This window comes from Humulus lupulus, chromosome 4 (assembly GCF_963169125.1).
Source record: "Humulus lupulus chromosome 4, drHumLupu1.1, whole genome shotgun sequence".
NCBI lineage: Eukaryota > Viridiplantae > Streptophyta > Magnoliopsida > Rosales > Cannabaceae > Humulus > Humulus lupulus.
The window spans coordinates 228,707,518-228,727,593 of NC_084796.1; the positions used below are offsets into that span (position 1 = coordinate 228,707,518).

The following is a 20,076-nucleotide window of genomic DNA, read 5'->3' on the forward strand; positions in this document are numbered from 1 at the left end:
GATTTCTGTCTCAAATCTACAAAGACAAAGAGACTTTGAAAACAGTATTGAGCCACTTTGCAATCAGCAATCATTTCCAATATTGTGTGCAAAAGTCTTGCAAAAAGGAGTATGTTGTTTCTTGCCTTGACAAAAATTGCAAGTGGATGTTACGAGCTTCAAGGAATGGAAACACAAATCAATTTATAATTAGAAAGTTCAGCCACATTCACACATGTGCATTGGAAATAAGATTAAAAAACCAACGTCAGGCAACCTCGACAATCATTGCAGATATGACCAAGCACAAGTTCACAGACATCAAAACAAAGTACACAACTGCAGATATTGTTAGGGACTTGAAACATGATCATGAAGTGCAAGTCAAATACAGCAAAGCTTGGATGTCTAGAGAAAAAGCTATTGAAAAAGTGAGAGGAAAAGCAGCTGAATCTTATGTAGAATTGCCTATTTATTTGTATATGCTGCATCACACAAATGTAGGATCATATATTGAACTAAAAGCAGATGAAGATGGCAAGTTTTTATATGCTTTTGTAGCATTGAATGCTTCTGTTATCCCCATTTCCTGGAGGGGCTTTGGGCCTTCGCCCTGGCCCGCGGTCAGTGGACCGACTCGGCATTCGGGCCTGGCCCAGGAACTCCAGATTGGGCCCGTTTGGAAGGGTCCGGGATGTCCCTTCGGGTTCATCTTCAGCTTAGAATGTCCCGAGGATGTCCGGGGCGCCCGGAGCGTTGCGACTTACACGTCCCCGTCCCGGAGCCTGGAATGATCCGGGCCCGAGGTAAATGTAGCAGGCCGAAGGTAAACGGACCTGGATCGCCTCCTCCCCAGTTGAAGGGCCGGGCGCCCAGGATCCTGAGACCGCCTCAGTTCGCGTGGGCATTGTCCCCCCACTTTTCGCCTGCAGAAAAGGCAGCATTGGGATTGTCCACTGAAGTGTCAGGATTGTGCAGCCAAGTACCCTGACCGGTCTTGTCTCCTGAATCAGCCTCGAGACTCGAAGTGATCAGAGCCCAAGCGCCGTTTTGTCAGGCGAAGGCTTGTGTCTCAGGTCAACTAATTGGGCCTTAGCTGGTTTGTATTATGTGCATTGTATATCTTTTTGTATTGGGCCTTCACTAGAAAGGGCCCCTCTACACTTTCCTCTGATGGGCCTGGGTCGGATGCGGCCCAGACCCGATGACCCCCTCAGCTTATAAATATAAGCTGAGGACAACATAAAAAAAGGGGAGAGACTCTGTCCAGTTTGGTGCTTTCAATGAGAGCAGAAGGAAGCTAGCGCCAACGTCAGGCCTTTTTCTGCGATGGTGAACACGCGTCACACCACCTTCGACCCTACCAACCCAGAGCAAGGTAACGGATACCCGCTGCCTTCTCAGCACATTCCTCAAGACCTGCCTGAAGACGTGCCCCCTCAGACATCTCACCAAGATGAGTCGCAAGACTACGAGGGCGAGGCAGAGTACGAAGTAGAAAACAAAGAAGAGTACTACGAGGAGGAGAACGAGGGGGAGTATCACGATGAAGCCGCGGACCCCGGGGTCCCTCGCGACGATCAGCAAGACTCGGAGGTGACTAGACTGAGGCAGCAGATCCTGGATCAGGAAGCCAGGATGGCTGAGCAGGCAGAGGCGCACCGCCGGGTGCAAGAGTCCCTGCGAGCCCTGCAAGCACTGATGGCCGCGCAGGGTCCGGCAGCCAACCCAACAGCTGGCCCGCAACCAGAGACACAACAACCCGCTCCCCAAGCGCAAGCTGGGGGCCCCAGGGGTGCCAGCCCGATTCGTCCCCCAGAGCCTTTTCCTGATACGGCTCCGAAAGTCCCGGACAAGGGGCGACGGACGACCCGGAAAAAGACCACCCCCGTCGATAAAGCCGGGGCACGTTCCCGGCCGTTACCTAGGAAAGAGAAGGTGCGCCCTGTCCCAGGACGAGGCCGCCCAATCGATCCGCAGGGAGAACGGCCGCGGAACGATCAGCCCCGGCACTCCCCAGGGGCGAACGGGCGGGAAAGTTCTTTGCACCCAAGTGCCTCGGTCAACAAGAACCGCCGGGACCGATCTCGCCACGAGGATCGCCACGCTCTCAGCTCAGGAGACGACACTTCCCGGGTAGATCTACGTGACGGACTGAATGCCCGGAAAGAGCGGGCCCGCAAGGAAAAAGTCCTTCCTCGAGACGGCGACCTCAGGAACGACATCAATAACAAGAGGAACGAGAGAAGCCCCCTGGATGATAACACGGCCAAGAGGCTCATGGAGCAAATGGCCGCATTAAAAAAGGTCACTGACCGCTTGGTCTGCAAGCAGGAAGGCGCGGATACTGACTCTGACGAAGAGGATAAAGAGCCGTGCGCGAGGCACATCCTGGACGCCGTACTGCCCAAGGGGTTCAAGATGCCAAGCCTCACCGCGTACACTGGAAGCACAGATCCTAGGGATCATCTGTCCCGGTACAACCGACTCATGACCGTGGCCCACGTTAGCGACGACGGCAAATGCCTCTGCTTCTCCATCACGCTGGGCGGTCCCGCCGAAGAATGGTGGAAAAGGCTTAAACCGGGGTCCATCCAAACATGGTCTGGGCTACAGTCGGCGTTCCGGAAGCAATTTGTGGCCGCCATAAGGATGGACATGCAAATCAGCGCCCTCGCCAATATTAAGCAACTACCCGCGGAGACGTTGAGAGCCTATATCCAGCGCTTCACTGAAGAAGCCTCCAAGACCAAGGTCGATGACGGACAGCGCCTGGTGGCACTGCAGTCTGGGATCCGGGCCGGGTCCCCACTCTGGGACGACATGCAGCGCAGTAAAGCCACCACGCTGGAAGAATTCATCAGAAGAGCCCAAGGATTCATCAACTGGAAGGAGGCTCAAATCCAGGCCTTCGGGTGGCCGCCGGCTCCTCACCCCATCCCTCAGACGATTCCGGGTGGTGCGGGGCAGTTCCCTGCGCAGTCCTACGCGACCCCCCCCCCCATAGTCCCGGGGGCGGCCTTCGCGCCCGGTATCAGTTACACGCCTACGATATACGGCCCTGCTGGTTCGGGATATGCCCCGGCCCCATCGACGCACTTTTCTGGTTATGGCGTTGCGCCGGCGAGGCACGGTGCGGCCCCCATTGTAGCCCAGCAATCGCAGACCGGAATAACCGAGGCAAGTGTGACTCCCTCCCGGGGGAAGCGGTCCGGCAAAGGCCAGAACCGGTCGGAGCTGGCCAAGAAAGGGAAGCGGGGATACGAGCCCCAATATTCAGAATACACCAACTTGGTGGACACCCGGGAAAACATCTACTTGGCCACAGAAAGAGCAGTCCACTACCGGAAGCCTAGCCCCATGTTTAAGGGGGGAAGGAATCCCAGAGACACCAGCAAACGGTGTGCCTATCACAAAGATGTGGGCCACACCACCGACGAGTGTCGACAGCTCAAAGATGAGATTGAGAACCTCATCAAGCTGGGACACCTCCATCAGTGGGTAAGAATGTCCGGGGGCGTCCCGGGCGTGTCAGCTATCCCCGGACAGTCCCTGGTGCCGGTGACGACTCATGCGTACCCGCCCTAGGGAGGGTATGCACCAGGACCCCCGGCGCAGGCCCCTCAGGGGATTGTCGCCGCGCAGGCCCCCGGCCCTGGCCTGCCCTATCCTTCCAGAGCGGCGCCCCCTCGAGTGGACGGGCACGTCGCGACCAAGAGGTTTGCACCCTTGACCAAGTCCCGGCTCAACGCCCTAAACTGATGAACCTCCCCATCACGTTCACAGAGGACGACGCCCGCAACGTCCATTTCCCGCACCACGACCCGTTGGTCGTAGATGCCCAAATTGTCAACAAGCTGGTATCCCGCGTGTTGGTGGATGACGGAAGCTCCGTCAACTTGCTGTTCAAACCAGCATTTGCCGCCATTGGCCTGACGGAGGCCGATTTGGCGTCCTACTCGACCCAAATCTACGGCTTCAACGGAGACGCGCTCCTCCCCATGGGAAAGGTCCAGCTGCCGGTGACGCTGGAGGATGAGTAGCAGCACTCGTTCAAGTTCTGCACCTTTGTTGTGGTGGATTGCCCAACCGCTTATAACGTCATCTTTGGCCGGCCCGCCCTAGTCAAGTTCGGGGCCATAACCTCCATCCGCCATCTATGCATGAAGTTCCCGTGCAGCAACGGAGGAATAGGGACTGCCCGCGGAGACCAAAAAAGCGCTCGGAAGTGTTACCACGTCTCTGCCCGTCCCGTTTGTATGGTCCGGGAGGAGCCCGTCGAGCCTGCCCTCCGCCCGGTCGAGCGAGTGGTCCAGGATGAGGGCGATCTGGACCCGCGAATAGGAGACGAGCGTGTCCTGGAGCCAATGGACGAAGTAGAAGAGGTACACATCAGCGAAACCGACGCGACCAGGGTCATCCAAGTGGGAAAGAGCCTACCGGCGGATGTCCGGGCCGCCATTATCGCCCGAGACCAGGAAAACCAGGATCTTCTGGCGTGGTCCCACTCCGCTATGACCGGGATCGACCGCAATATCATCTGCCACGCGTTAAGTATTGACCTAAACGCGACCCCGGTCCACCAGAAACGCAGACCTTTGGGGATGGAAAGGGCCGAGGCCCTCAAGCTGGAGGTGGAGAAGTTATCTTCCATCAATTTCATCCGCGAAGCGGTATACCCCGTATGGCTGGCCAACCCGGTCTTGGTGCCGAAGCCCAACGGGACCTGGAGAACTTGCATCGACTTCACGGACCTCAACAAAGCGTGCCCGAAGGACTGTTTCCCGCTCCCCCGAATAGACCAAATGGTGGACGCCACGTCCGCTTACGAGATCTTAAGTTTCATGGACGCCTACTCGGGCTACAACTAGATCTCCATGCACGTGGCAGATCAGGAGCACACCAGTTTCCAAACCGACAAGGGCATCTATTGTTACATAGTCATGCCTTTCGGACTCAAAAATGCCGGAGCAACTTACCAGAGGCTCGTCAATCGAATGTTTCAGGCCCAGCTGGGGCGAAACATGGAAGTGTACATTGACGATATGCTGATCAAGTCTAAGACGTCGGGGGACCATTCGGAGGATTTGGTGGAGGCTTTCGCGGTTATCCGGAAGTACGGGATGAAGCTGAACCCTAAAAAGTGCACCTTCGGCGTAGCTTCCGGGAAATTCCTGGGCTTCATAGTGAGCTTCCGAGGAATCGAAGCCAACCCAGAGAAGATCAAGGCACTGATCGACATGGCCTCTCCCCAGAAGTAGAAGGATGTTCAAAGCCTGACGGGGCGAGTGGCCGCCCTGAGCCGTTTCGTTTCCAAGGCCACGGACAAGTGCGTCCCCTTTTTCAACATCCTTCGGGGAAGCCAGCGGTTCTAGTGGTCACCCGAGTGCGAAGAAGCCTTCCGAAAGCTGAAAGAACACTTGGCCAAGGCCCCCATCCTGGCGAAGCCAGTCGAAGGAGAACCTTTGTACCTATACCTGGCCGTGACCGAGCATGCCATCAGCGCTGCACTGGTACGAGAAGAAGAAAGGACACAACTCCCGGTATACTACGTGAGCAAGCGGTTACTAGACGCCGAATCTAGGTACCCGCTGATCGAAAAGCTGACTTTCTGCCTATTGATGGCATCCCGGAAACTTTGACCCTATTTCCAGGCTCACGCCACAAAAGTCTTAACCAACCATCCCCTGCAGCAGGTGTTGCAGAAACCTGAGTCGTCGGGAAGACTCCTGAAATGGGCAATGGAGTTGAGCCAATTTGATATATCCTACGTGCCCCGAGTGTCCATAAAGGGACAGGCCCTGGCCGATTTTATCGTCGAATGTTCTGGGATCCCCCCAGAAGAGAGTATCCCCGCATCTTCCGCGGCGCCCGTTTGGAAAATCTTCGTGGACGGAGCCTCGAACGAGAACGGGGCCAGTGCCGGGATCATCTTGGTGTCACCACAGGGGCACCAGCTACAAAATTCCCTCCATTTCCAGTTCAAGGCCTTGAACAATGAGGCGAAGCACGAAGGTGTCCTAGCCGGCCTGCGTTTGGCCCGGGAAGTAGGGGCCGCAAACCTCGAAATTTACAGTGATTCTCAGCTAGTAGTCAGACAGATTTCGGGGGAATATTAAACCAAGGGAGAACGGATGGCGGCATACGTATCTCGAGCGAGGGAGATGCTCCAAACATTCGCGGCGCATACCATCTGCCAGATTCCCCGGGAGAAGAACGTGTTCGCGGATACGCTAGCGAAGCTGGCAACCGACGCAGAGGCCGAACTGGCCGGACTGGTTCCCATCAACCATCTCCCTGTCCCAAGCATCAGGGCTCCCACCGTCAATACGGTCGACCCTTCCACTTCCTGGATGGGCCGCTGATCCGATACCTGTCCACCGGGGAAGTTCCGAACGATCGAGCCGCGGCCAGGAAACTCTTATACGAAGCCCACCGGTACGTCATGATGGACGGGAAACTCTATCGTCGGGGACTGTCTATGCCTTACCTCAGGTGCATGTCCGGGACCGAACTAGGAGCCATTATGTATGAGGTCCACGAAGGCTTTTGCGGAGATCACACGGTCGGGCCCAGTTTGTCCAAGAAGATTCTGCGCCGAGGATACTTCTGGCCCACCATGAAGAAAGACTGCATAGACTACGTCCGTAAGTGCGAGCAGTGCCAGAGGTACGCGAATATCCCTCGGGCCCCCACGACAGAGATAACCTTGATGAATAATCCCTGGCCATTTTCAGTATGGGGGATCGACCTTGTGGGATCCCTCCTGACCGGAAAGGGAGGGGTAAAATATGCCATTGTGGCGGTAGACTATTTCACGAAATGGGTCGAGGCAGAGCCCATGAACACGATCACGTCCAAGAAGGCCCTAGATTTCGTCGTCAACAACATAGTGTGTCGATATGGCCTCCCCCACAAAATCGTGTCCGACAACGGGAAGCAATTTGACAGTTTCCACTTCGCGGAATTTTGCGAAAGACACGGTATAGTGAAGAGTTTCTCGGCAGTCGCCAGACCGCAAGCGAACGGGCAGGCCAAAGCCGTGAACAAAATCCTAAAAGGGACGCTGAAGAAAAAGCTTCAGGCCTGTAAGAGCAAATGGCCTGAGGAACTCCCACGCGTATTGTGGGCCTACCGGACGACCGAAAGGACGTCAACCGGGCACACCCCCTACTCAATGGTTTATGGATGCGAAGCCGTCATCCCAATTGAAACGACCGTCCCGTCCCATCAACGCAACACGTACGATCCTGCCCAGAACCACACCTTGCTCCAGGAATCGCTGGATCTTATCGAGGAGATCCGGGAGGAATCGCAAGTGCAGTTGAAGATGTACCAGGGCAAGATCGCGCGGCATTTCAACTCCAAAGTCAAGAGGCGCAAGTTCGAAACCGGCGATCTAGTCCTGCGGAGGGTCTTCCTCGCCACTCAGGATCCGGGAGTAGGGGTTCTGGGCCCTAATTGGGAAGGGTTGTATGAGATCCAGCACGAGGTCTGCCCCGGAACGTACCGCTTGAAGCGGCTCGATGGTTCCGAGGTTCCGCGAGCCTGGAATGCGGAGCATCTCCGCAAATACTACCAGTAGCCCGAGGGCTCGTCCCAGTTTAATGTTTACGCTGTAACATGTACGCCTCAGGGCTAATTCCCTTTTTGAACAATGAAAATGACGTGTGCAAAACGTCAAAGAGGGCTGTTATTTCCATGAAAATGTGTGCCTCAGGGCGAATCCTTTTCGAATTTCTTTCTCAAGTGACCCCAGACCAATCTCCGCTCACTTATGGGGGGTGTCATCCCAGGCTCAAATATAACAAAAAGGGAACCGAGCTCAAGGCCGGTCCCACCCCGGACGAACGATGTCCGGGAGTAAAAATAAGAGGACCAAGCCCAAGGCCGGTCCCACCCCGGACGAACGAAGTCTGGGGGTATGAAAAAGGGAACCGAGCTCAAGGTCGGTCCCACCCCGGACGAACGACGTCCGGGGGTATGAGTAAGAGGACCGAGCTCAAGGCCGGTCCCACCCCGGACGAACGACGTCCAAGGGTATGAATAAGAGGACCGAGCCCAAGGCCGGTCCCACCACGGACGAACCACGTCCGGGGGCATGAATAAAAGGGAACCGAGCTCAAGGTCGGTCCCACCCCGGACGAACGACGTCCGAGGGTATGAATAAGAGGACCGAGCTCAAGGCCGGTCCCACCCCGGACGAACGATGTCCGGGAGTAAAAATAAGAGGACCGAGCCCAAGGCCGGTCCCACCCCGGACGAACGACGTCCGGGGGTATGAATAAAGGGAACCGAGCTCAAGGTCGGTCCCACCCCGGACGAACGACGTCCGGGGGCATGAATAAAAGGGAACCGAGCTCAAGGCCGGTCCCACCTCGGACGAACGATGTCCGGGGGTATGAATAAGAGGACCTAGCTCAAGGCCGGTCCTATCCCGGACGAACGATGTCCGGGAGTAAAAATAAGAGGACCGAGCCCAAGGCCGGTCCCACCCTGGACGAACGACGTCTGGGGGTATGAAAAAGGGAACCGAGCCCAAGGCCGGTCCCACCCCGGACAAACGACGTCCGGGGGTATGAATAAGAGGACCGAGCCCAAGGTCGGTCCCACCCCGGACGAACGACGTCCGGGGGTATGAAAAAGGGAACCGAGCCCAAGACCGGCCCCACGCCGGACGAACGACGTCCGGGGGTATGAATAAGAGGACCGAGCCAAAGGCCGGTCCCACCCCGGACGAACGATGTCCGGGATTATAAAAATAAAAGGACCGAGCCCAAGACCGGTCCCACCCCGGACGAGCAACGGCCGGGGGTACACAATTAAAACGACCGAGCTCAAGGCCGGTCCCACCCCGGACGAACTACGTCCGACCCGGACAGGTCGATCTTCGGAGTACAAAAGCATCCGGTCGACCCTAGGGAAATGCAAGGACCTAAAATTTAAGGAAAAACGTGCTCCGGGTTAAACAAAGTCACAAGGGCCCCGAGCAGTGCCGAGACTAATCGTTGGGTCCAGTCCTGGCCGTCGGAACCAGGACAAAACCCCCTGCAATCAGTTAGTCGCGACAACTTCTTACTGAACGGTGAAAGGAAAGATCTCTTAAAAGCCAAAGGAAGAAACAGTGTCTTAAAATTTAATTACAAGCTAAGAACGTTAACAAAAGAACGAGGCCGGGACAAGGGCCTACAGCGCGTCCGCCCGGAGATCCACATCTTCCCTCTCCTTGGCCTCATACTCGGCACGCTTCGCGTCGGGATCAGGGAAGACGAGGAGGTTCATGTTCTTGTCCTTGCACCAGGCCATATAAATGGCCTCGTCAAAGGTGACATCCACTAAGTTGTCGGCCTCCTCCTTCTCCTGACGGGTGGTTTCGTGCGCCACCTTCTCCTGAAGAAAGGAGTCGCCCAGCTCAAGGACTTGGGCTTTCAGGATCCGGATCTCCTCCTTGTCCAGGACGGACTGTGCCGCGGCCTTCTCCAAGAGAGTCGCCCTTTCGTCAGCAACTTTTTTTGTCCGCGACAACTCCTCTTCCAACCCGGTCTTGGCGCGGCTAATTTCCTCGCGCTCCGCCTTCGCGCGGGCCAACTCTTCTTGGAGGTGGGTTGTCTCCCTGTTCAGAGTCTCCTTGACGGCCTCCCTCTGGTTCACGGCCGCCTCTATTTCCAGCTTGGCCATCTCCATCTTAAGGGCAAGCTCGGCCACCAAGTCGGCACTCCTTTGAGATAGCAAGTCAACCTGGAGCAAACAAAAGTTAGAAAAAGAAATCACCGCCAACAAGTGACCAAGGAACATGAGATGAAAATTACCGCGGTAGCCTGGTGGCGGAGAGCCTGAGAGATAAACAGCACGTCTGGATTGGCTATCGTGGCGTACCTCTTCAGCTGGAGGTTGGACATAGTGCTCCCGACCTGATCAAGCAGGCCAGCAGCCATGGGGGCAATGTCCTGGCCAAGCTTGGGGCGGAAGCCCATCTCGGCAGCTAGCCGATCCACGATCGGCTGAGGATCGCTGAACTCGGCAGGACGATCCGAAAACTCGACCTGACGACGGATCGTCAGGGCCTTGTAAGCATCGTCTCTCCAGCTTCGGCCAGTCTCCCAGGTCCGGTTGACCAGCCGAGACTACTCGTCCCGCAGAGCGGACTCCCCCTCCTCGAGAAGGGTTGGGCGGAGGGGAAGAGCAGGCGGAGCAGGGATCTCCTTCGCGGTTAGCCTGCTCTCCCCATGTGACTCCTCGACTGTCTCTGACAACGTCGTCCGAGGCCTCTTCCCGAGTTTGCCCTCCCGGGCATCGTCTCCCGGGCCTCTCTTCCCTGAGCTCCGGCTTGCGGCTTCACCCATTTCCAAATCAATTACTGGAGGCTGGTCCGAGGGGCCGTCTGCGGTCGGTTCCACGGCCCGGAATGGAACCACGGCCAGTGCCTCGCTTGGGCCGGGCGTTGTCCCGGATTTTTCACTAGTGGGGGGGAGCTCCGTGCCGGCTGCGACATTTGACCTCCTGGCCAACTTCAAGGTCGACCTTTCCTTGATGAGCCTCTTCATCTCGCTGGCCGGATCAGACATGTCGGAATCCTCTGCAAAAATACAGGAAAACGAGGTTAGTAGGATAAGCCAGACGGGAAAACACAGCAGTAAAAAAGAATAGCCCGGGACGAACCCTCATCTAAGCCCCGGGCAAGACTCAATTCCCTTAAAGCGAATGAGTGTATCCGGTCTCCTACAACATCCGGGGTTAGAAACCCCCCATACTGGAGGAACCCGGACAGGAACATTAGCGTCCCTGATCCCATAGGGACGGGAGATGAAGGCCTCATCTCCCCATCAGCCCCAAACGCGGGGTCCTGCGGCTCTAGCCTATCCCTAGCTAAGTCCCCGACTTAGGGAGCATAAGTTAAGATTAAAGGGGAGTTACCTCGCCCCGATACACTAGCCCCGGGAGTCCCGACGTTTGGTAGGGCGTCTTCGAAAAGCTCCTCCAGCTCTTCCGAGTTGGCCTCTTCCACCGGAAGCTGATTCTTCTTACGCTGGGCCGCCGTGGCCCGCGCCGCTCTCACCACCTCGGCGATGTGGTCGAGGGCCAACTGCTCCCAGACCTCGTTATCCTTCTCGCACGGGATGCCCCGGAAACTCGGGACGACGATGGTCTAAGTGGCCGCCAGCAACCCTACCAGCCGGAGGTTTTTATCATTGACATAGCCCCCAACGTCCAGCTCCTCCGCGGTCAGCTTGGCATAGATACTCCTCCTTTCCAGGAGAAACTTGGTAAGGGGGGTTGGAATGAAGGGACATGCGACCCGGAAGATACGATAAGAGATGGAAGCAAAAGATGAATAAAAGAGGGGGTCCGGGAGAATACTTACCCACTCGCTGGAAGTCTAGCAGCAGCGTGGGGTTCTCGTCAATAAGGAACCCGGATGTCATGAACCAGTAATGCCTGACATCCGGAGGGTGCTTCCAGGTGCTGGTAGGAGCAGGATAGGCACTCCGCGGCTGAAGCCTGTAAAAGCCGTCCAAGCTCATGTTTTTAACACTGACTTGCGGCACCAACTTGTAGAAGTATAAGACTTCCGCCGGAGTGGGCTCCGCGATCTCTTTCGCGACACAAAACACCTTTCACCCAGCAAGCAGACGGTACGCTTGCGGCAGCAGCTGGAAGGGTGCGATCCCCATGTATGTCAGGAACCGCACGAAGTAGGCATGAAGCGGGAGCGTAGCTCCCGCGCTAATGTGTCCGGCGCTCCAAGCCCCGAATCCATCCACGGACGTATGCGCCCGTTCCTCTAGCCTAGCCATGCGATTGTGGAAGAGGCCCGGAGTCAATTCGATGCCCAACCTCGTCTCCAGGAGTAGCATCATCCGGTAGTTCCAGAACAAGTTGGTCGTCTCGTCCATTTCCCACCTGTTGCTTGTGGGCGTCTTGGATCCGGGAGCGACCACAGGGGCCCTATTGACCTCTTCTTCGGAATGGAGTGTAACACCCGTGGCCATGATTGACGATCTGGGAACAGAGAAAGAAAAACCAAGTAGTCAGTACCTAAACCCAAAGAAGTCGGTCAAGGTACAGGGAGTCTCCTAAGGACTGCTTGGAGTCCCGTCGGACCAGGCCCGGGACGCCAAAAAGCCCCGGGACCCTGATCGGGAGAGAAGGCTACTAAGGTCCACCCCTCGTCCGGGAGGCATCCGAGAACGGTGCACCCCGAACCAGATAGCCTTCCTAGGAAATTCTAAAGCACAGAGCCTAGGTACATGCGTCTAGAGAGCCTAAATTCACAAAGTTGGCAATAGAATTAAAAAATGCTTACTGTGTGGTGTCGACGGTTGAGGCTGGTGGTTGTCCGATCGTAAGGACGGCAGGACCTCGTTCTTGAAGTGGCGCAGCCGGTGCAGCAGTTCGTCGGTGGGGCAAATCAGAGAAGCGCCGTCAGGTCGCAGAACGAAGGTTGAGGCCCTGGGAAACAGGCGGTGGCGCAGAACTAGCAAACGGCGAAGTATTTTGTCAGCGAGGTCAGACATGCAAAGCTCTAGCGAGCGTTCTGGTTTTTCTTTTTCTCAAGCTGGTTCGAAAATGGAAAAGTGCCGAATGTTTGTTCTCAGAGTCTTTATATCAACCCCCAAATCCTGGCCCCCGATCCAACGGTCAGATGCCTCTTCATCCGACGACCGAGGATCGCGCAGAGGACATTTATGAGCCTTTTCTGGTCTGGATCCTCAGCACCTCTAATCCGACGGTCCAGGAGTAGCGGATGCCAAAGGACGCCCCATCCTACGATCCACCTCGTTCCAGGGACATTAATGATGACTCCCCCCGTGCGGATGTGACGCCTCGTGACGTGCGCTGACGCCCTAGTCTAGGCCTAGCGGCCTTTGGGAGGCCTAGGCGACCCTTCGAGGCCCTTGCAACAATCACATGGCGACACGTGGGTCGATTTTTCCCAAAGCGGGCCAAAGGTAAACGTTCCCGGATCACGGCAAACGACCCGGGCGAAGCCACCTGCCACTGCCACGGCCACGGCCGTTCGGCCAAGCTTCCTAGCCCGGACAGGAACTGGGGAGACGACTTGGCGAGCGTCGCGAGGGTGGTACAACCCTACTCCCGGATAGCCCGGGTGAAGGCTTGGGGGGTAAATGTTATCCCCATTTCTTGGAGGGGCTTTGGGCCTTCGCCCTGGCCCGCGGTCAGTGGACCGACTCGGCATTCGGGCCTGGCCCAGGAACTCCAGATTGGGCCCGTTTGGAAGGGTCCGGGATGTCCCTCCGGGTTCATCTTCAGCTTAGAATGTCCCGAGGATGTCCGGGGCGCCCGGAGCGTCGCGGCTTACACGTCCCCGTCCCGGAGCCTGGAATGATCTGGGCCCGAGGTAAATGTAGCAGGTCGAAGGTAAACGGACCTGGATCGCCTCCTCCCCAGTTGAAGGGCCGGGCGCCCAGGATCCTGAGACCACCTCAGTTTGCGTGGGAATTGTCCCCCCACTTTTCGCCTGCAGAAAAGGCATCATTGGGATTGTCCACTGAAGTGTCAGGACTGCGCAGCCAAGTACCCTAACCGGTCTTGTCTCCTAAATCAGCCTCGAGACTCGAAGTGATCAGAGCCCAAGCGTCGTTTTGTCGGGCGAAGGCTTGTGTCTCAGGTCAACTAATTGGGCCTTAGCTGGTTTGTATTATGTGCATTGTATATCTTTTTGTATTGGGCCTTCACTAGAAAGGGCCCCTCTACACTTTCCTCTGATGGGCCTGGGTCGGATGCGGCCCAGACCCGATTACCTCCTCAGCTTATAAATATAAGATGAGGACAACATAAAAAAAAAGGGGAGAGACTATGTCAAGGTATAGTTAGAAAACTCCATTGTAAAAGCTTCTTCTTGCTCTAATATATGGACTCGTGGACTAAGGCTAGTTAACGCCCCAACCACGTAAAAACCTCGTGTCGATTTCCCATTTTCATTATTATCACTAGCAAATAGTATTCATTAATATAGTTGCCGAAAATCTCGGTTAACAGTTTCAATTAAAGGCTGGAACTATTGCGTACCTGTTGTAATAGTTGATGGGAATTTTTTAAAATCAGTATATGGATGGACATTATTGGTTGCAGCCACTCAAGATGCAGAAGGTAGAATCTTCCCCCTAGCATTTTGTGTAGTTGATTCAGAGAATGATGATTCTTGGGAGTGGTTCTTTGAGAATTTCAAGAAAGCTTATGCTGTAAGAGAATGCATGAGCATCGTATCTGATCGACATGAAAGCATCATAAAAACAACCAACACAGTGTACCCAGAAGTACCACACGGGGCTTGCACCTTCCATCTGCTAAAAAACATGAAAAGCAAGTTCAAGAAGAACTCAAAAAAGTTCAAGGATACATTTTTCGCAGCTGGAAATGCATACACTGTCAAAAAGTTTGAGTACCACATGAGAGAACTTGATAGGATTGACAACAGGCTACAACCTTACCTACAAAATATTGGCTACGACAGATAGGCAAGAGTTCACTCACCACACAATAGATACTCAAACAATGCAGAATCCTTGAATTCTAGAGCTACCAATTTGTACAATGCTAGAGTGTTTACGAGGTTCGGTTCAACAATGAAGTTGAACTAACAGGAAGATAGCAAATGCAACCTCCACCAAGTTGACTGAGAAGCATGAAGGGATCTTGAATGACAACTACATCTACTTATTGAAGTTGACGGTATTATTTTAAATTTCAAATAAATTTTTTTTATTTATATAGTTCTTATTTGACTACACATACAACCATAACAATGTTACATTGGGAAAAAATTAGGTGCACCCAACAAATCATATTTTGTACGAAGTTCGTGATGATGTCAATAAATCAATAGTTGATCTCAACTCAAGAACTTGCGCATGCAACAGGTTTAGATACATAACTCAATTGGTTACTTAAAGATTTTAATATGGTTGCATAGTGAAATTCATTTAATGAAATACATAATTGATTTAACAGGTTTCAGATGGATCAACTTCCTTGTGCCCATGCAATTGCTATTCTTAAAGAAATGAATCATGACCCATATCAATACTATTCTCCATATTATAGCAAGGAATCCATGGTTGCAACCTATCAAGAAATTGTATACCCAATTGGCAATGAAGACAATCGGGAAATACCTGAACATATAAAGCTGTAAAAGTACACCCTCCAGAAGGAAGAATAAGGGTAGGCAGACTGAAGAAAAGAAGATGCAGAGCTGCATGGGAGAAAAACAAAAAACCAAAAAAACAAAACAAATGCGGAAGTTGTGGTCAATATGGACATAATAGAAAGACTTGCAGAAACCATCCAATAAGGAATTAGATACTAACTGCATCCTAGAATAAAAAATCGAAGATTGATACATATTCATTCATTATTGCTTTATTTTTAAAAAAAAAAACAAAGAAATTGTTTTGGTACAAAACTAAGATGGTACAAATCAATATGCATTGTTGATTTCGTAGATCTAGACAATTGTTTTGGATCACTTTCTTTATGTTTTACTGAGTTGCTTAAGATATTTGATTAATTTGCAAATAAAAAATTTAAAGTTGCTTTATTACTTTGCATATGAGGTTGTTGATGGTTGCATTGGGTTGCATTAGGTTGCATTTTGTTATATTGGGTATGTGTTTGATGTTGAAGGGAGTTGCAATGACTTTGTAATTGAGGTTGAAATAGGTTGCAGTGGGTTTGCATTTAAGATAGCGAAATTTTTTGCATTAGGTTCAAATAGGCTTGCATTTGAGGTTGCATTTAAGATGCAAAATTAGAACAATGTATGAAACCTCATCAATGTATGTTTCAACCAGTTTTGAAACATGTGCAACTTTTGTTGCAGCAAGTACAATATTGCATGGAGTTACATTTGAATATGCATTGGGTTGCATTGGGGTATGTTACACTTGCATTAGTTTCAATGAGCGTGTATATAAGGTTGCAGATGGTTGCATTGGGCTTGTATGTAAGATTCCATTTGTAATTGCATGTGAGTTACTTTAGGTTGCATTAAGAATTGCATTTAGTTGCATTCGGTTGCATAGAGGTAACTCAGGCTTTCTATGTGTTGCTTTAGGTTGCATGTGGTTGCATTCGTAATTCATATAGATAACTCACATTAAGAGTTGCAGTGGGTTGCACTTGGACTAGCCATGTGTTGCTTTAGGTTGCATGTGGTTGCATTTGTAATTCATATGGATAACTCATATTGGGAGTTGCAGTGGGTTGCAATTGGACTAGCCATGTGTTGCTCTCGGTTGCATGTGGTTGCATTAGTAATTCATAAGGATAACTCACATTAGGAGTTGCAGTGGGTTGCACTTGGACTAGCCATGCATTGCTTTAGGTTGCATGTGGTTGCATTCGTAATTCATATGGATAACTCATATTAGGAGTTGCAGTGGATTGCAGTGGGTTGTACTTGGACTAGCCATGTGTTGCTCTCGGTTGCATGTGGTTGCATTCGTAATTCATTTGGATAACTCGCATTAGGAGTTGCAATGGGTTGCGCTTGGACTAGCCATGTGTTGCTTTAGGTTGCATGTGGTTGCATTCGTAATTCATATGGATAACTCATATTAGGAGTTGCAGTGGGTTGTACTTGGACTAGCCATGTGTTGCTCTCGGTAGCATGTGGTTGCATTTGTAATTCATAAGGATAACTCACATTAGGAGTTGCAGTGGGTTGCACTTGGACTAGCCATGCATTTCTTTAGGTTGCATGTGGTTGCATTCACAATTCATATGGATAACTCACAATAGGAGTTGCAATGGGTTGCACTTGGACTAACCATGTGTTGCTTTCAGTTGCATTCGTAATTCATATGGATAACTCACATTAGGAGTTGCAGTGGGTTGCACTTGGACTAGCCTTATGTTGGTTTAGGTTGCATGTGGTTGCATTCGTAATTCATATGAATAACTCACATTAGGAGTTGCAGTGGGTTACAGTGGGTTGCAATGGGTTGCAGTGAGAGATTAAAGTGATTCAAAAGTACAGATACACAGAAAAGAATAATATTTGAATCTCTAACTTGCTTAAGATATTTGATCAATTCGCAAATAAGAAATTTAAAGTTACTTTAGATACTATAAACATGATCCTTCTAAAAAAACCTAAAAAAACTAATAAATGTCTACATCATAATCAAAACTAAGAAACATATTTTCCTTTATCCTTTCTTGTTTCCTTTTTCCTCTGTGCATGAGCCTTGCGAGGTGCAACATACTAACGTGAATACTCAGACTCACTTTCATATCCAGCCACAACCTGTTGCAACTTTAAACACACAACAATAAAACAAAAAGAAACATAAAGCACTAATATCAATTTGTTGCAAACTAAATAACACATTATTTAAACAAAACTCAATAAAAATATAATATAAAATGGATGAATAATGAAATTGAAAATATACCTGTGGCGATGGAATTATATGATCAACATTTGCCAATTTTGCCTTTTTTTTGTTTAATAGTCTTTTTACCTTTAGCCTCACCACTCAATGACCTCTTCTTATTATTATTTTTTTATATTTTGAGGGCTGTTTTTTGAAGAAGCATGAGAACCAGAGGAAGAGAAAAATCTAGTATGGACCATGATTTATAAGCCCAGTATGTACTCCTGCCAAAAAAAAGTCACGAGAACAAAAAAACATATTTGAGCTATGTGCAACTAAAAAAATGCAACTGCAACCTTAATCAACCTCATAAGAATAAACTTTAAATTTATAAATGTATATATATAAATAATAAATAAAGTGTTTTGCAACTTAATCCAACTTACAATATTTGTATTAATATATACATCCCAAACAAATATATAATACAATGAACCCCTATTAAAAATATTGCAATCAGGTGATGATACTCTTTACTGAATCAATGACACCATCAAAAGTTCTGTAACCTTGAACAATCTAAAACGAGGAACAAAATTGAACCAATAATATCAAAAGCAAAATGCTTTTGAAGACAACGATGATAGAACACCACACCATTATTCAACATTACAAAAAAAAATCTCAAAACAAACTTAGAACACTTAACCAACTAAGATAAAACATAAACAAAACCAAAACAAAGCCTAATACACTAAACAAACAGAAATAAAACAACAAGCAAACAAAGAAGCAAAAACTCAAAGTAGAGGAACATAAAGACATCTTTGATGGAGCCAGAAAAGAGAGTTATTATTGAGTATTTAACACAATTCATGAGCTTAAAAGGATAAAGCCTAGCTAATAACTTGCCTGACCATAGTTGACTTTTTTTGGGGAAAATAGTGAGTTTGATATGTGACCAGAGAATGTAACCAACAATGTACTAGAGAGTTTCATACGTGATTGGGGCAAATGATGCAATTACACATATATTATATAGGTCACCATTAGTTATTATTCTTACGAGTTTGTTGAAGGTCAGAGTATTGAAATCACTGAAGAGTTTAACGAGTTTCTGAACATGTGTTTTTGTGTGTATAAAGGAATGCTATAATCATAAATAATTTCGTATTTCCTTAGGTATGTGAAAGTAATCAGTGTATAAATTCTATGCTCAGCGTCTTTAATTAGCAATTTCTAACTTTTAAGCTCATTTATATATCAATTTATAATACAATAAATTGAGCCATAAATAGATGTTATCAGTTTTTTCAAATCTTATTCACAACCATACTTAATTAAGTATAACCTACCTGCCAATAGTTGATTAATCATATTAATATTTTTTAAAAAGGATAGGAGTGAACAAGACAATAATTAGTCTTATGAAGATAAATTTTTATTTTTAACTCTTTATTAAAAAGAGAACTCTTGTTTCAATTAAAAAAAAAAACAATAGTGATGCTAAAATTCATATCAATATAATGAACATATTGCCTATAAAACTAATGTCAAGTATTTCCCAACAAGTTCGAACAAGAAAACACAATCCATCACTCATTAGAATCATAACTAAAAGAAAATGACTTTTATCGGTTAAGGTAATATTCATTGAGACATTTCATAAAACATGTAGTGGACCATAAACTAAATAAACTATAACATTGATTTTCATAAAAACAAAACCACAAATCATATGAAACAGAGAACCCAAATCATTACTATATGCAGGTATACAAAGAAATTGTTTATAAAATCCAATACAATAAACACTCACGAGGAATGAAGTCGTAGCTGAAGATTGAGTCTCGCCCTCACGAGAAGTGCTAGGAACTTGAAGAACTAAAGAAACAGCTGGTGATTGGGATTGTGATTGTGAAGATTATCAAAATGTCGAGAGACATAGAACTGTCAGAGGAAAAGAAGAACAATCAAAGAAGAAAATGAAAAACAAAATGGAAGTTGCATGAGAAAACTGATTGGGTAACAAAAGAAAAAGCATAAGGAAAAAATGGTTTAATGAGAAAACCGTATAAATGAAAGATAATAATAAAATTTTACGTAAAAATAAAAATTATATATATATATAAAAATGAGAAAAAAAAATTTACCGTAAAAATAAAAAAATAGTATATATGGTATGTGGTCAAACGTGGTTAATCCAATTTTAAATGGGAAATTTGATAAATCATGCTTACATTAGCTTAATAATTAAAATTTTAACCAAAGTTAACCACCATATGATACAAATGCTCATCTTTCATTTAATACCAAAAATACCCCTCTCATAACAAAATCCCATACCTTTCCTCTCTAAAATCTTGCAAGAAAGATACACATGGGTAAGTGATTTTCTTTGATTCTTGTTGTTGTTGGTTATTTTTATGATTTAGAATGCTGTTTAGATGTTGGATCTGTAGTTTGTTGGTATTTTTTGCTGTTTTTTGGGTGAAAATCGTGGTCTGTGAAAATCTGCGTTTTTTTGGGTTCCTTGAGTTTTTTCTAAATGCCCGATAGTGTCCGATAGAGACCCGATTCAAGAACGATAGTTGTTGAGTTTCAAGGTTAGGGATGAGGTCCGATGGCCACCCGATGCTTGCCCAATATGTTTGTTTACCCGATGGTCATTAAGGTTCGATGGCTACCCGATGGTTGCCCGATAATTATTTTCAATCTACACACCCTTTTGAAGTACGATAAAGGATCGATAGTA

At 49.2% G+C, this 20,076-nt stretch overlaps 1 protein-coding gene across 1 annotated transcript; it reads left to right on the forward strand.

The window, feature by feature from the left end:
• The first annotated feature begins 275 nt into the window (after nt 1–275).
• Nucleotides 276–15,964, forward strand: LOC133832967 (uncharacterized). Its single transcript, XM_062263236.1, has 7 exons — nt 276–520; nt 13,958–14,419; nt 14,586–14,673; nt 14,770–14,861; nt 14,953–15,079; nt 15,588–15,731; nt 15,824–15,964. The coding sequence occupies exons 1-7, from the start codon at nt 276–278 to the stop codon at nt 15,962–15,964; spliced, it is 1,299 nt and encodes a 432-aa protein (XP_062119220.1).
• The last annotated feature ends 4,112 nt before the right edge of the window (nt 15,965–20,076 follow it).